Below are 16,090 nucleotides of genomic sequence, written 5' to 3'. Positions count from 1 at the left end.
AAGGGATGATGATGCTAATCGGGTTCACTTGTCAGATTTATCATGGAAAATTTCTTCTGCCTCTCTCAGAAGCTGCGGCTTGCCAAGAGAGCACTAGTTCATCTGTTAATGCACTGTCAGTGGGCTGAGGAAGGATCAGTGCCAACAACGCATGAATCCTTTTACAAGCCAAGACCACCACATTTTAATTTGGAAGATGGCATTACATGCATGCTTATTCCTGTGACAGTTATGACTCCTTTAGCTTCCTTGGTTTATTCTGTCTTAATTCTCCACAATAATATAGGTCACACTTTTCTGACTATCCCATATTTATATAACATGAGAAAATCAAGGGAAACTCCAGTCTTGTTTCAGCTTTGAAATCTGTGATTTCCAAGTAGATGCTTAGAGGAGTGATAGACTGAAACATGTTTTACCTTTGACTTGCTGCTTATTCCTCCTAGCTTCCAGACTTGTGGAAACATAACACTTTGTCTTCTATTAAAAATACAGTGAAGCTGTTATTTTTAGAAAGATAATCAGAAACACCAGAATTTATAGAAATATAGGATTCAAATTGTAAAAATACTTTTGTAAATGCCATGTTCAAGCTCAGCACTTGAGACCATTTGGGAACTAGTTACTTTTTCATGAGGAGATTCTCAGTTCTCCTTACTGCATTCTTTCTGTAGAAGGCTGTTTCAATTTAATGTACATCTATGTATATGTGTATATAGGTATATACACATATGTATACACACATATAGATGATAACAGATCATATATGCATATCATAGATATCATTTATATCATATATATTTAACTATGTAGCAATATTAACTAATAAGAGATGAAATAAGTAACGCTTGAAAACAGGATCTGAATATATTTTTAATTGATATTGATAAATTCCCATTGAGATTTGGTCACTTTGCAAATTATTTTATATTCATTTGTGAATACAAATGTTCAGGTTTGATGCCAATTATCAGTGCATTCTTCGATGATTTTTGTGTTAGGGTGTTATGATTCAGCTTCACAAGAGGTTTAATTAACAAACATCGTGGGAAGAAAAGCTTTTCATGCCTTGGTTTAAATGAATTTAAAATAAATAGCACTGTGAAATCACCAGGATGGTGGATTGCTCTAATGAATCATACCAAATGAGGAGGTTCAGATTGCAGGAAACATGGGAGAGTAACATGTTTCTAGGTGTCATTTTCATCCTTAGTTTGTTTGAGAAAATGGATAGTAATCAATGTCAGGGAGCACTTTTTTCTTTTTTTCTCCATAGATTTTTTTATTGTAACTGATAGAAGGGTTACAACATTCACCAGATAGAAGGTGCATTACTTCACATACATTGAAACCCTTTCTCATGTCTTGGTCCCCATTTCCCTCCCCCCCCACCCCTCATCTTGTTTTCCCCACTTCCCTATCCGATTGCAAATAACCAAATATGCATATATACAATATATCAGATAACAAGGTGAAATACTGTAACAATATGAGATAACCAAGGGACAGCAAAAAGATGAGAGATAACATAGTACATTAAGGACAACAATCACTCATTATATGGCTTTTGTTTTCTTACAGAAAATGTCCTGATTGGGTTTGTTTTGTTCTCTGTTTCACATTTAATTTCCCAGAAAATAGTCTCACGTGTTTGAAATGGCTTGATTATGGTAATTTGTCCCTTCCTGATCTCATCATTTGAATACTATCTTCTACTTCAAGTACGGAAAAAATACAGAAGTCATAATGAACTCTTATAGATGAAGTCATTTATTTTTAGTCAGTTCTCAGTCCTAATGTTCCCTCGCTAGTTAGTTGTTCCTTTTTTTTTTTATAATACGGTTTGAACTTAATTTTCTAGTACAAATTTAAAATGCTGAATGTATTTTATTATGTTTTTCCCTTTAAAATTATCGAAATGAACCAAACACCAATGGCTCACACCTGTAGTCTTAGCTACTCAAAATCAGGGCTCGAAGCCATCCCAGGTAGGAAAGTCCATGAAACTCCTATCTCCAGTAAACTACTCAGAAAATGCCAGAAGTGGCTCAAGTGATAGAGCACTAGTCTTGACTGCAAAGAAGCCCAGGGACAGTACCAAAACCCTGAGTTCAAGCCCCATGACAGGCATAAAACACACACACACACACACACACACACACACACACACACACACACACACACATACACACACACACGGTTTTACAAGAAAAGTAATTATTAATAACTAGAAAAATAGAAGCCTTGAGGAGGCTAACAGATATGTCTGCATGTGTGTGTGTGTGTGTGTGATCTTACATAAATTCTAAACCTAACAATTAGATTACTAATCACTTCACATGAGCCTCACTTCTCAATACTATAGTGGGTTCAGATTCCACCTTGTCAGTACCATCAACATGAGACTAAGGGGATGAAACACCTACGGAGCTTGGGGAATAAACCATGTTCAAACCCTAGCAAAGGATAACCAGAGTCATCCATTTCATAGACCTGCAGTGAGTATATTGTATTTTAAATTCCTCATGGTTTTCAACCAGCCTAAAAATGCCATTCTTTACTCTGAATTTGACATGAGACTATGTATCAAGAATAATTATTGTGGCTGCAAGTTGTTAAGGTTTAAGTTGTTGAGATTCTCTTAAATAGAAGCAGGGTAAGGAGATAACATAGCATAATCCCAGCTACTTGGAAGATAAAGTATTAGAATTGGATTCAAGGTTAGTTCTGCACAAAAGCATTAAGCCCTATTTGAAATGCAAACTAACACAAAAAGTGCTAAATGTGTAAAGCACTAAGGAACTGTGAGACCCTGAGCTCAAATTCCAGTATCACAAAAAGATAAAGTAGAAGATAAAAACCTGGACTTGGAGTTTGACCTAATGGCAGAGTACTTGCTTAGCATGCAGGAAGTCCGGGGTTTGATTCCTCAGTACCACATACATAGAAAAAGCTGGGAGTGATGCTGTGGCTGTGGCTCAAGTGGTAGAGCTCTAGACTTGAGAAAGCCCAAGGACAGTGCCCAGGCCCTGAGCTCAAGCCCCAGAACTGACCGAAAAAAAGATGAAAACTGAATCATGGACCTAGAATATCAAAAAAGTTACCTATATATTTCTAAGCTAATCTCTATAAAAGAAAATAGAAAGTGTTCTGGGGCATCATACATTTGGAGCAGGAGGAAGCGTATAAATTCTCTGAAAGTCATTTCATAATCCTAAGGCTGAGTGGAATTCTGTAGTCATGTCCCTTTACTTGAAATATCTACACCCATTTTTGAAAGAAAGAAAGAAAAACCCTGGAAGAAACCATGACTACTTTTTTTTTTTGGTCTGTCGTGGGGCTTGAACTCTGGGTCTGAGGTTGTCCCTGAGCTCTTCAGCTCAAGGCTACTGTCCTACCCCTTGAGCCACAGCATCACTTCTGGTTTCCTGGTAGTTAATTAGAGAGAAGAGTCTCTTGGTCTTTAGTGCCCAGGCTGGCTTTGAACCACAATCCTTAGATCTCAGCCTCCTTCCTGAGTAGCTAGGATTACAGGCTAGAGCCACCGTGCCCAGCTAAACCCATGACTCTTTAGAGTGCTAAATAATCACTAAGAAAAAAAATATTTTACAAGGGACAAAAGCTCAAAGCATAACTTGATTTAAAATTGTTTGACTTAGGGCTGGGAGTTTGGCCTAGTGGTAGAGTGCTTGCCTAGCATGCACAAAGACCTGGGTTCGATTCCTCGGTACCACATACATAGCAAAAAACCAGAAGTGGTGCTGTGGCTCAAGTGGTAGAGCCCTAGCCTTGAGAAAATCCAGGTACAGTGCTCAGGCTCTGAGCCCAAGCCCAGGACTGGCAAAAAAAAAAAAAAAAATTGTTTGGTCTAACTATTTTTGATATTATCTTTTATTCTCCTTTGTTTGTTATACCTCTGTAGAAGACTGACATTGTCAAGAGCAGCTCATAAACTATGAGGGTTAGTAAAAATCAGACTCACGATTCCAATAGAGAAATTTTGCCAGTTAACATTGTAAATGTGGGTGCTCTTTACATGGCTGCTGGTGCTTCCTTTGTATTGAAGAGACTTCTGCCTCTCAGGACTGATAGATACTGCACTGATAATTAAGGGTCAGTTGCCTGTCACTTCTTTTCTACTCAGTTTGAATTTGCAGCAATAGTACATTTGAATTGCTTGACTGGCAGATGTGTTGGTGAATAGAAAGAGAAATAATTGTCAAATTACAGTGTGATAACAGAATATTCTACTGCTGTGTGTGTGTGTGTGTGTGTGTGTGTGTGTGTGTGTGTGTGTGTGTACTTATCTTGTTGGCAGTACAAGTGTTTGAACTCTACCACTTGAACGACACCCTCATCACTACTTTTTTGCATTCATTTTGGCAATGAAGTCTTCCCAGGCAGGTTTCAAACTGTTGCCCTCTGGATCTTGGGATTACAGGTATGAGCCTGGCCTGTATATGTGCTCTTTATAGGAGAGATTTAAGTTTATTTAACATCCTATCATGGTTTTTGTTTATGAAGTAAAGTTTATCACTGGTTGGTATGCTGGTTGGAGGATCTTTTTTGCTTCTAATGATCCAGCAACTACTAGAAATAAGTCAAACTTGTTTTATGGATTTTTTTAAAAAAAAACCCTTACCATAAATTTTAGGTTTTCAGAAGAGAATTTGTTGAACTCTGATCAATGAAACGTCATTTGTTGTCTTTGTGTCCATCTGTAGGATGAATATAAGCCAGAGAAAGCGCTGTCAGAGGAGGACTTGAAGAATGCTGTGAGTGTGCACCATGCCCTGGCCTCTAAGGCCACAGACTATGAAAAGAAGCCCAACGTGTTTAAGCTCAAAACTGCTGACTGGAGGGTCCTGCTCTTCCAAACCCAGTATGTTTGTTGCTGTGCTTCTTTTTCACTTTTTAAAAACTTGATTTGATTAACACTTTATGCTAGGAATAGAATAAGACTCCATGGGGGCATTTTTTTAATTGAAGATGTCACTAGCTTCTTATAGTTTTAGAGACAATTATACCAAGATAACTGTAAGAAGTAGAATTCCTATGCTCAAGGATGTTGTCTGATATAAAACACCTCTGTGATTTTCAGTTAGTGACTTACCATTCTAGAACTGGCTCTACTTATCAATAAAATATGAATGTTTTAGTAGACAAGTTCTCACAAAGTGAGTAAAATAGACCTGGGTTTGGAGCTCCATCTCCCAGCTCTTTCTCCTAGAACATAATTTTCCAACCTTATCAAACCTGGTCTTACATCTTTAATGGTGATAATGCTTATTTCACACGGATATGGTAAGGGTTGAATGAAATAATGTGTAAAGTACCTGCCACAATGTCTTGAAAGTATATGCTCTTTAGTATGTGTAAATTTATCTTATCCTTGTTTCTGTCTGAGCTCCAGTAGCCTGTGATTATACTAGAAACAGAATATGAAATCACATTGACTGCTAAGAGGTCTGGAGACTGATTTCAGATTAAACAGAACATTTCACAAGAGGAGTTCCAGACTTCTAAGGAGCTTTGAGTTTTCACAAGGAAACCACTTGAGCAGGGTCAGGCCTCCCCTCTGAATCACCCACAGCATTGGTGGTGACCCCAAGTAACAGTGGATTTAACGTTTGTCATCAAAGTAATGAGTAAAGGTATATTTATGCTTGTTAATCAAAGATGAAACATGATGGCCAGGTGTCAGTGGTTCACACCTGTAATCCAAGCTCCTCAGGAGGCTAAAACCTGAAGGATCACAGTTCAAAGCCAGCTCAGGCCTGGGTACTGTCCCTGAGCTCTTCAGCTCCCTTCCCATTTTCTAGAGGTTCATTGGAGATAAGAGTCTCAGGTCTTTTTGTGCCCAGATAAATAAGTATACATACAGCATATCAGGTAACAAAATCAGATACAGTAAACCACATGAGATTAACCATAGATGGAAAAAAAAAGTATTCATGAATGCCTCAAATAGATTTCAAAATAAAATTACTGGGTTCAAAGATAAGAATTGATTTTTGACCTAGCCTAGTATCAAACAGAAAATGAAGGTTTAACAAATATACTTCTCCTTTGTATCTACTGTATCCTAGGAAACTGATCCAGTCTTCTACTGTGATCAGCATAGATGATAGACCTTGCACTGTTTCAGTGATCACAATTGAGAATTCTCTAGGGATGCTTTGATAGGGAGTAATTGTTATTTTTCAGTTAGTAATAAGAAATATGTAAAGAGTAATACAATTGGATATGTAAATACCCTAATATGACTGTCTTTCTTTCCCAGGAGTCCTGAGGAGATGCAAGGATGGATAAGCAAAATTAATTGTGTTGCAGCAGTATTTTCTGCACCACCATTTCCAGCAGCCATTGGGTCTCAAAAGAAGTTCAGTCGCCCACTTCTGCCTGCCACTACAACAAAATTATCTCAGGTAACTAACACACTGTGGCAGACTTTCCACTTGGAAAAAATGTAATCTTGCTACTATTTATAATCTTACTAATACTCACCATAGTAAGGGCAGGTGAGGGTCCTTGTCCAGTTACGGCTATTGTACGGTGTGGTAGCACAGTAGACTGAGCTTTATACTTCACTCATGTGTAATTTTTGACTAGCCAATGTTGGGCTTATCTGTAGTTTCCCACAGAGGTTTTTATTTCTGTTCATTAATTTATTTTATTTACCATTGACTGTATTTGGTGCTAAATATATAAAAATACTTTCAATATTCACTGCTCACAGTATAGTAAAAAGGGCCTTTCAGACCAAAATGTCCTCAAAGTGGAACATTTGGATTTTGTGGGTTTGGGGTAGTTTTGTGGGGTTGGGAATCAAACCCACAGCCTTACCCATGCTAGGTTTGTTCTTTATCATTATCTATATCTCCAGCAACATTAGGCTCCACCTATATCTCCAACAATATTAGATTCTAGGCTAATCAAAGGTAAGTTAAACCACCCAGTTTTATATAACTTTTTTGTATTGTTATTATAAAGGTAATCTATACAGATGTTACAGTTATGCAAGCCTCTCCTTTCCTCACTTTCTCCCATTTTTTTCCCTCCCAACCACCCCCCAAGTTGTTCATTTTCAACATAGTGTCTAATGTCACTGCTCCCCCAAATAGAAAAACTTACATATAGGACAGAAGGTACAGAAATGTTTAAAAAGCGACAAAGGAAGAAGCAAAACAATAAAATAAAACCCTCTTGTTTCCATTTCTTGGAGTTCATTTCAATAAATATCATTTTATATGACCATGTTTCCATAGCTATGGAGCCTTTGTGATCCTTTCCTAAGAATATCCTCATTTTGTTTCACCATGTTAATGTCTAGAGTCCTGTATAATTTATCATGCCCAATTATATTTTTTTGTCTTTTACTATTGTGTGTTTACTTGACAATTTATAAGCCCATTCTAGTTATAACAAATGAGGGAAATCATGCAACCTATTTTTCTATGGGTCTGGCTTACTTTGCTTAATATAAGGTTTTCCACATCTTTCCATTTCCTTACCAATGGTGCAATATTATCCTCTCAGATGGAGTCAGAGATTTCTTGATCCATTCATTCACTAAGGGCCATCTGGGTTGATCATAGCTATAGTAAACAATGATACACTGGACATGGTTCTGCTAATACCTTCAGTGTGACCTTTTTTGTGAATTATTGCATAAATGCCCCGGAGTGGAATTGCTGGATCATAGGGAAGCTCTATGTTTAGTCTTTCGAGGTACCTCCATACTGCTTTCCAGAGTGGTTGAACAAGTTTACAGTCCTACAAACAATATAATAGCATTCCCTTTTGGCCACATCCCTACTATTTGATAATGGCCATCTAACTGGATAGAATTGGAATGTCAGTATTGTTTTGATTTGCATTTCTTTTATGGGTAGAGATGTTGAACATTTCTTCATGTATCTATTGGCCATTCATAATTACCTTTTTTATTGTCTAACTCTTCTTTCTTAAAACTTTTTTTGCTATATCTCTATCCTACTTTAAAGATATGTTTTATTTTACTTCCAGTCTTAAACCTGTCCTACCCTTCCGCCATTGCCCCACTAGGCTAACTTCTTATTTCTTACAATAAAAATAGCAGAGTCTTGTGATCACCCAGGTTTTGAGTGTTCAAATCATTGAAGCCTGCCTGTTCTGTTGCAGGATTTTGGATGCTCTAATGGTTCCCAATGTTTTCAGCAGGACAATAATGTAATCAAAGTTGTACTTTAAAAAATATTCTTGTTGAGCTCCAGTAGCTCATGCCTACACTTTTAGCTACTCAGGAGGATCACAGTTCAAAGCCAGCCCAAGCACCAATGTCCATGAGACTCCAATTAACCACCAGAAAACTGGGAATAACACTGTGGCTCAACTGGTAGAGCACTGGCCTTGAGCTGAAGAACTCAAGGACAATACCCAGGCCATTAGTTCAAGATCCATGACTGACAAAGAAGAAAAAAAATATTTTCATTGCAATGGGATAAAAGTGCTAGAAGGCACCACTAGGAGAAAAGCCTTCAGTAATCTGAGCAGAATAAATTGTAGCAAAAAAAAAAGACATAATAGAAGTATTTGAGCACAGAAAACGAATAACGCCAGTGGCTTTTTAAAGTGGGAAGAAGACCTGTCACTTAGGCTTGAAGAACTGGGAACTAATGAGAGTTAGAGAACCTTATTTCAACATTTCCTGCTTTCCTCATATTGGTATTTCAGAGTCTTAGCTTCCTATCTCCTTGTGGTGTCCAGGGTTCAAACCCAGACTAAGATGTTTTTAACTTACTTGGTTAAAAATCACCAAACATGGAGAATGTTGTATTAAGATAAATGTGGAAAGATGGAAAAGAGAACTGTGAGTGGAGTTGGGGAGCAGAAAACAAGTTATCTTCCTTGGCTAGAGAATGGAAAGGAATAAGGAGGGAATTGCAATAAGTTATAAAAGACAAACAGTAGGCAGAAGAAGTTGGGATGTTTCATATTTTTTCATGCTAATTTGTGTTAATGTAGTGGATGTTTACTATGTAACATTACTATTGCCATGTAATTCAGTTGTACATTAACTAACAATCTTAGCAGTAGAAAGGATCAATCTGTTTCAGGTTACAGGGAAGAATGGCATTTAGTTTTCAAAGGTAATAAACAGAGTAGGACACTGACAGATGGCCTTCTGTCCTGTTGAGATCCATTACTTTCAGCCCAGGAGTTCTCTTCTGGATCTATCAGACTCACCATCTTTCTTTTCCCCATCAACCCACTACCTGTGACTCCTCTAAATACCAGAACCTCTTGGACAATTTCCATTTATACAATATCTGTTACAGCAATGTGAGTATCCTGCTGAGAAAAAAAGATAAACAATGTGAAGAGAAAATTAAATATTCAATTAAAAGATTATTTGGTACTTTTTAGACACATTGTTTGTCACCCTGTCATTTGTGAGCTTTGCTTTAATTTATTCTTGTCTTCTCTCCAAAGCTTATTAGCCTCAATTATTAAAATTGATCGTTGTCAGTACCACACGGTTCTTCCCGAACAGCTCTGCTGTGTAGGAGTCACCTTCTCTACTTGTTTGTCATGACAGTGTTGTCAGAGCACATTTGTCTTCTGTTGGGGTTGAAGCTACTAATTGGAAATTCAACTTGTTTTCCTTCTTCTAGTATAGCTCTCCAAAAGTAGAATTTCATGGTTGGTCCCCTTTAGGATCTATTTAGGGTTTGCTTTTATGCCTACCAAATAAACCCTTTTCAGGCTTGAATATGCTTCAGGACTATGGGAGGACTTGTGCACCATGCCTCACTCACAACTCCACCAGGGTTTTAGATCCATTCTATACCAGGAGTTCCTCATCAGGAGGTGAGTGGCCCAGGGCTGGAGTTGGACGTACATAAACATGCTATGCTACAGTCTCTCAGCTCTTTCAAGCCTTTCCATGCTTCTCATTCAGTCCTGATTCCTTCTTTTCCAACCACTCTCTTGAAAAAGTGTGAGTGAATGGATAATCAGAAAATCTGAGTCAAGCTATGTAGTGAACAAAGGGGAGTTTTGTGTCAGCTTTTGTCCTAAAGTTGTCCCAGCCCGTAGTGTCAAAGGAAGTGGAAGGATGGCATTGTGAGGCTGGTATCCAGAAGTCTTTCTTGGGGTGGCCAAACCCCACCCCAGTCCACTAACATTCAGGGCCCCTCCACTTTCCTTCCCAAAGTTCTGTCACCTCTTCACATCTGTGTCTTTTACATTCTGCCCCTGAGCCTTACTTTAGCCTTTAATCATGCTTACCTACATCATTTTCTTCATCAATATTAAACGTTTGATTGGATATTCTCCAATATTTTATAAATAAAATATACTGTATGTGAACCAAAATATGGATATTTTATAGTTCTTAGGGTTTTTTACATTCTCAATGCCTAAGGAATAATCTCTCCCCATCCCCCCAAAAAGACCATAGAACTTTTAAGCACAATTATAGGATATGAGAATTTTTGTTGAACAGGCATTATGTATGTGACCTAATTATTTTAATCAGATTCTCTTCATTTCTCTTTATTTTGTACTATACATATGTAAGATATACCTTAAGATTTTGGATAGTTTGCATGGGAAAAAGAAGAAAGCTCTGTACAGTTTTAGTAATACAGAGAATTTGTATATCTGTTTCAAGTCTGTTTTCAAACTACTGCAGGAAGGTGACTTATGCTAATGGATAGCTCATGACACAGGAACCTCTGCCACTTTGGAAAGAAGAAATAGCTGTATTTTTCTCTTTTTAGAATAATACCTGATAGATTTCTAGTTTTCTTTCCAAAGGGACAATATGATATGTAGCTATGTATTCATTTATTGTGATGAGTGGGCATTGTGGTATAACAATGAACTGATGAAGTAACTTATATGCTCTTAGGCTAACAGCTTAATTGCTCACCTGGTGACTTGCCTGTTAAGAGTTTCTCTCAAGATGCATCATATTCCCAAATTGATGTTTGTGTCATTATTTAAAGAAAATTTTTAATAAAGGCTTGTTCCCAACTGGTTGACAGTTGCAGCTGATAAGGGGCTCTGAAGCCATTTAGTTCTGTGGCAAGGGGCTTAGTTATGGAGGCTGGTGTCAGTTGCCACCCTAGGAAAGAATGTAGAAACACTGGCTACATTCTTTTGGTCAGGATGGTGGAGGAGCAGAGACACTTTGGACTCTTGATGGATTAAAGTCAGTTCTTATCGGCAATTCTTGAAAATATGCTACTTTGTTTATCGATTCATGTTGTACACTCTAAATGGCTTAATCATTTCCTACAGGAGGAACAGATGAAGTCTCATGAAAGCAAACTGAAGCAGATTACCACAGAGCTGGCTGAGCACCGCTCATATCCTCCTGATAAGAAGGTCAAAGCCAAGGATGTAGATGAATACAAGCTGAAAGATCACTATCTGGAGTTTGAGGTAGTGAACCTGAATGTGAATAGATACTTAATCTGCCATTTGTCCTTGGTGGGGGGAGGGAGAAGCTCTAACAATTACAATTACTGTCATAGTAGACAGCTTTCCTATGACCCTGATTCTAATTTTGGACGTCCTTACATAGCTGGTCCAGGCCTCTCAGGTTTGTGATTCTATTTAAGTGTCAAACAAGGATGAAAGAATGATGGCCAAATTATTCACTGAAAAGCAAACGGATGACCTGCTTGGAATAGTGTATAAAGTTATAAGAAAAGAACATTGGGGTGTCTGCCAGGATGGAAAGCTACTTTCCATGTCCATGTGTCTCTTCTAAGAGAATGGGAACCAAAAAAAAAGCTAGGTAACGGGAACTCATAATCCTAGCTACTCAGGAGGCTGAGATCTGAGGATCATGGTTCATAGCCAGCCCCTGGAACAGGAATGTTTATGAGACTCTTGTCTCCAATTAATCACACACACACACACACACTCAGACACACACACACACACACACACGCCTTGAGAAAAAAAAGAAAAAAAGCTAAGGCATAGAGACTAGGGCCTGAGTTCAAACCCCAGAACCAGCTCACACAAAAGTTGTAGAAAACTAGATATTGGGCTCATGCCTGCAATCCTAACTGAATCTGAAGATCGTGGTTCAAAGTCAGCCAGGGCAGAAAAACCCCTGAGACTCTAATCTCTGATTAACCAGCAAAATATCACAAGTGGAGGTGTGGCTCATGCTGTAGCACACTAACCTTGATCATAAAAAGCAAAGGACAGCACCTAGGTCCCAAGTTTGAGCTCTAGTATTGGCAAAAACAAAGCAAAACCCCATCCGAATGGAAAAACGAGCCTACAAGGTGATGGGAGAATCCTCTCCTTCCTGCAGTCCTGCTATTACTCAGTGCCAGTGTATTTTTCTTGCTGCTACCCACTGCCCTTCAGAAAGGGATTGAGTTGTTGTGTGCTCCACGAGAGCAGGTATGGTTATTGGAATGAGCCACGTGGATCCATGCACTGAAAGGCAGAGCATTTAGAAGCCATCGTAAAGAATTGTATTTCCAAATGTCTTCTTTGGCAAGTTTTCTCCAAAACAGTGTCAGGGTGCTCCAACCGCCCCCCCCCCTTGCCATCACCTTTAAAATGTCTTTAAAAAGAAAAAAAAGGTAGCATGTAATACAAAATTGAATCAGTTTTCAACTTTTCAGGTAAACTTTTTGTTTCGCATCAACAGCTGTGTTTATCCACTGAGGCTCTGGTCACTTCCACCCCCACACCTCCCCTCCCACCTCCACTTCTCTTTCCTTTCCATTTCACTATCCTCCCTTCTCACATTTGAAATTGTCATTGACATTGTCTGTGCAGTGTCTCACAGCTGTCTTTTCCTTACCATGGTGTTTATTTTCTTCTCTGCTCAGTCCTATCTTTCTCATCTCAAAGTTGAGCCTGACAGTTCCATCCACTGTCACTTCTTTCTTACTTCATCCTACGTCCTTTTCCAATTATTTTGCTGAAGCCCAGCAGGGATTGTGGCAATGCTGTTCTTAACGGCTGCCACCCAGGGAACCCTTACCACTTGCCTTCAGAGAGGATTTCCTTTCCATAACACGTCTTTTCTGTATCAGATACTATGTGCTTTAGTTGCAAATCTGCAAAAGTATTTCCCTCAAACACACTTTTATCCTTTTGCTCATCTGCCTAGATTGCTTTCTTGCATTTCTGTAAGTCCTGCACATTCAAAGTACAGCCCAAATCTCTCCTCTGAAAAGCTGGCTTTAGACCCACCACTAGGACTTATTTGCTAGAGAGCTCACCATAATTTGCATTATGTTGAAAGTTATATTCCAGCCACTGGGCATTGGTGGCTCACACCTGTAGTCCTAGTTACTTAGGAGGCTGAGATCTGAGGATCCTGATTCCAGGCCAGCCCTCTTTATCTCCAAATAACTACCAGAAAACCAGAAAGGGTCACCATGACTCAAATGGTAGAACACCAGCCTGGAGCTGAAGAGCTCAGGGGCAGCGCCCATGCCCAGAGTTCAACTCCCCCTCCAAAAAAAGTTACATTCTTCTGTTTTTGTGTCTGTAGTGAAGTCTACATTCACCTGTCCAGGACTGTGGGCTCCAGAAGCGCAGGGGTCTCAAGTTCACTCTGCTCACCTCTCAAATTGAGAAGCATTTTATAGAGGCCTTAATAAATCAAACTAAATAAAGCTTCCTAAGTTGTAACATTTTTTATCACCAAATATAGCTCTAAACTTAAAAGATGGCATTTTTACTGCATATCTATAAACTATTTTTCTCTTGCTCTGGTTGGATAAAGATCACAGGAGATAAGTTCCTTTTTTTCTTTTTTCCTTTTCTTTTTTCTTTCTTTTTTTCTTTTTTTGCCAGTCCTGGGGCTTGAACTCGGGGTGTAGGCACTGTCCTTGAGCTTTCTCAAGGCTAGCCCTTTACCACTTGAGCCACAGCACCACTTCTGGCTTCTTCTGTGTAGTACCAAGGAATCAAACCTAGGGAAGCACTCTATCACTAGGCCACATTCCCAGCCCCAGTATGTTCCTTTTGATAATGGCAAAAGTTTATTAGCAAAATTTGTATGTGACTTACTGGCAAAACACTTGAAAAGGAAACAATGGCAGCAGCAACAGCAACAACAAACGTCAGGAGCTCATCTTTCCAATGGGACTTCTCAAGAAGTAATCATTATTCTTCACACTCTGGACTAGCTTTAAGCCAGAAGTCCATTTTGTTTCACACATTCTAATTAAGTTTCCCAACACCTCAATCCCCTGCTTCCAGCACTCAGCACCTAGCTTTGAGACCTTGACTTTGAAAGGGAAGAGACTGTCCTCAGAAGGCGGGGTGATTGCAAGGTCAATATAAGATTTCTCGTGCAGTACATGTCCTGTTCAGGAATCTTTTATGGTATGGTGTTCCTTTCCTGAAAAGATAGTGCAGCAACAAATGTTTTTATTTTCCTGACATGAAGCTAGATCAGCTGTGAGGAATTAAGTCTTGTTTTCATCAAATTGTCTCCCCAAGGAGCACAAAGATTGCATTCCAGACCCCTTGGCTCATTAAAGTCAGACAACACGATAATATATCAAATGTGTTGGATTAACCTGTGTCTTGCAGGAAGGTCAAAAACAGCCTCACTTTATAGGCATGTCATCTAAAAAAAGATTATGTTAAAAAATGTGGTTGAAAGTGCATTACTTTACACTAACTTAAATGAAAACTGAAGTCATGTTGCCTCTAGTCTGCTGAGCTATGACTTTAGCCACCAGAGTTGATCTACTGGAAAGTGTACCATGGTCCTTGCATAACATTTTTTGTTTTATAGTAACATTTTCTGGGTCAGTTGCTTCTGTCTTGGATATACCCTAAATTCTTGACCATTGTGGTTCATTCCCAGCCCCCTCATCTCTCTCCCCCTACCCCCGCTCCATCCTAGAACATTGACCAATTTCTTTATGTATATTTGTTGAGTGACTTAGTGAAATTTTATCTTTTTTTTTTTTTGTAATAAAAGGTAGCATCAGTGGATGTAGTTCTCTGAGAAAACCCAGAAGCTAATCTGATAGCAAGTCAGGTGGGCAAGTGAGAAAGACAGTCACCACTCCTACCTGCTTTCTCCAATAAGAAATTGCAATGAGGGGCAACATTTCTCACCTCTTCCTTGGTAGGTCATCATCCTCATGCTTCTTTTGGTTTCAGAGCAATTCTACTAATTTTAACCAGTCTTGGTAAGGAAAAGCACTTTTCTTTTGGTTGGATACCAAGCTGCTAATGATAATATGGAAATATTCCTGCATTTGTGACTCAGTTCAAACATTGTTTCCGGGTGGACCAGGTTCCCAGCTCCACCTGCGCTGAAGAAATCGTACCCTCACTCAGAGTAAACAGGAGAAATTTGGGTAAACTGAGGTTTGTTGTTAGCCTCTTAAAAAGGATTCATTTTTACTTAAGAAAGCAAAATTCACTCATTATAGGCTGTAACTAAACTTACACTTCTCTCTCCAACTATTGGTTGGAGATGCAAGGGGGTTTGTTTTGTTTGGGATTTAGTTTTACTTACTTGATCAAAATGAATAACAAATAAAATTAACTCCTTACTTGTGAAAGACTTTTTAAACCTAACAGCTCAAAGGTGAAAAGCTTGAGAGTTGTTTTCTAATTTCTTAAACATTTGGCATTTATGAGACTGAGACAAGAGAATTTCAAAATCAAGTTCAACCAGGGCTACCCAGAAAATTCCAGGCTGAGCTATTTTTCCAGATAAGATCCAAACAATGTAAAACCAAACTAAACCATGACTGGGGAATCAGGCTGTTGAGAGATTTACTGAAGAGAGATTGTGGAAGGTCAAGTTGATTAAAGGCTCCCCTGGGTCTTTGTAGAGCCAGCTGGCCAGTGGTGGCCAGTGTAACTCATAGCGTCAACCTGTTCTCTTGGGCCAGCTGAATTTGTAGAAGATGAATTCATTGGGAAGGACAAACTGTCTTCTTCCCACTACTTCCACTTCGTCACACTCAATAGCTTTCTGCATTTGTGATGGCAATCTGGTCCCTAGAATTTGCAAACCCTTTTATAGAGACTATAGCCAGAATGCAGGATTAGAGTACCATATTTGAACATGGGCTTTGAAATGGAC

General features: G+C 38.8%; 1 protein-coding gene across 6 annotated transcripts in view; it reads left to right on the top strand.

Moving 5' to 3' along the window:
* The window catches only part of Psd3 (pleckstrin and Sec7 domain containing 3), a 285,771-nt gene that overhangs the window by 259,566 nt on the left and 10,115 nt on the right, over positions 1–16,090 (top strand). For all 6 annotated transcript variants that reach the window (XM_090354241.1, XM_090354243.1, XM_090354242.1 and 3 more), the window contains 3 exons: positions 4,725–4,882; positions 6,284–6,428; positions 11,290–11,433. In XM_090354241.1, coding sequence (XP_090210367.1) covers positions 4,725–4,882; positions 6,284–6,428; positions 11,290–11,433 — 447 coding nt within the window. The remainder of the gene's footprint in view (positions 1–4,724; positions 4,883–6,283; positions 6,429–11,289; positions 11,434–16,090) is intronic.

The sequence above is a fragment of the Megascapheus bottae genome, chromosome 20 (assembly GCF_031878675.1).
Source record: "Megascapheus bottae isolate mThoBot1 chromosome 20, mThoBot2.hap1, whole genome shotgun sequence".
Lineage (NCBI taxonomy): Eukaryota > Metazoa > Chordata > Mammalia > Rodentia > Geomyidae > Megascapheus > Megascapheus bottae.
Note: the sequence above shows the minus strand (reverse complement) of the source record. Positions and strands in the feature narration are given on the sequence as shown.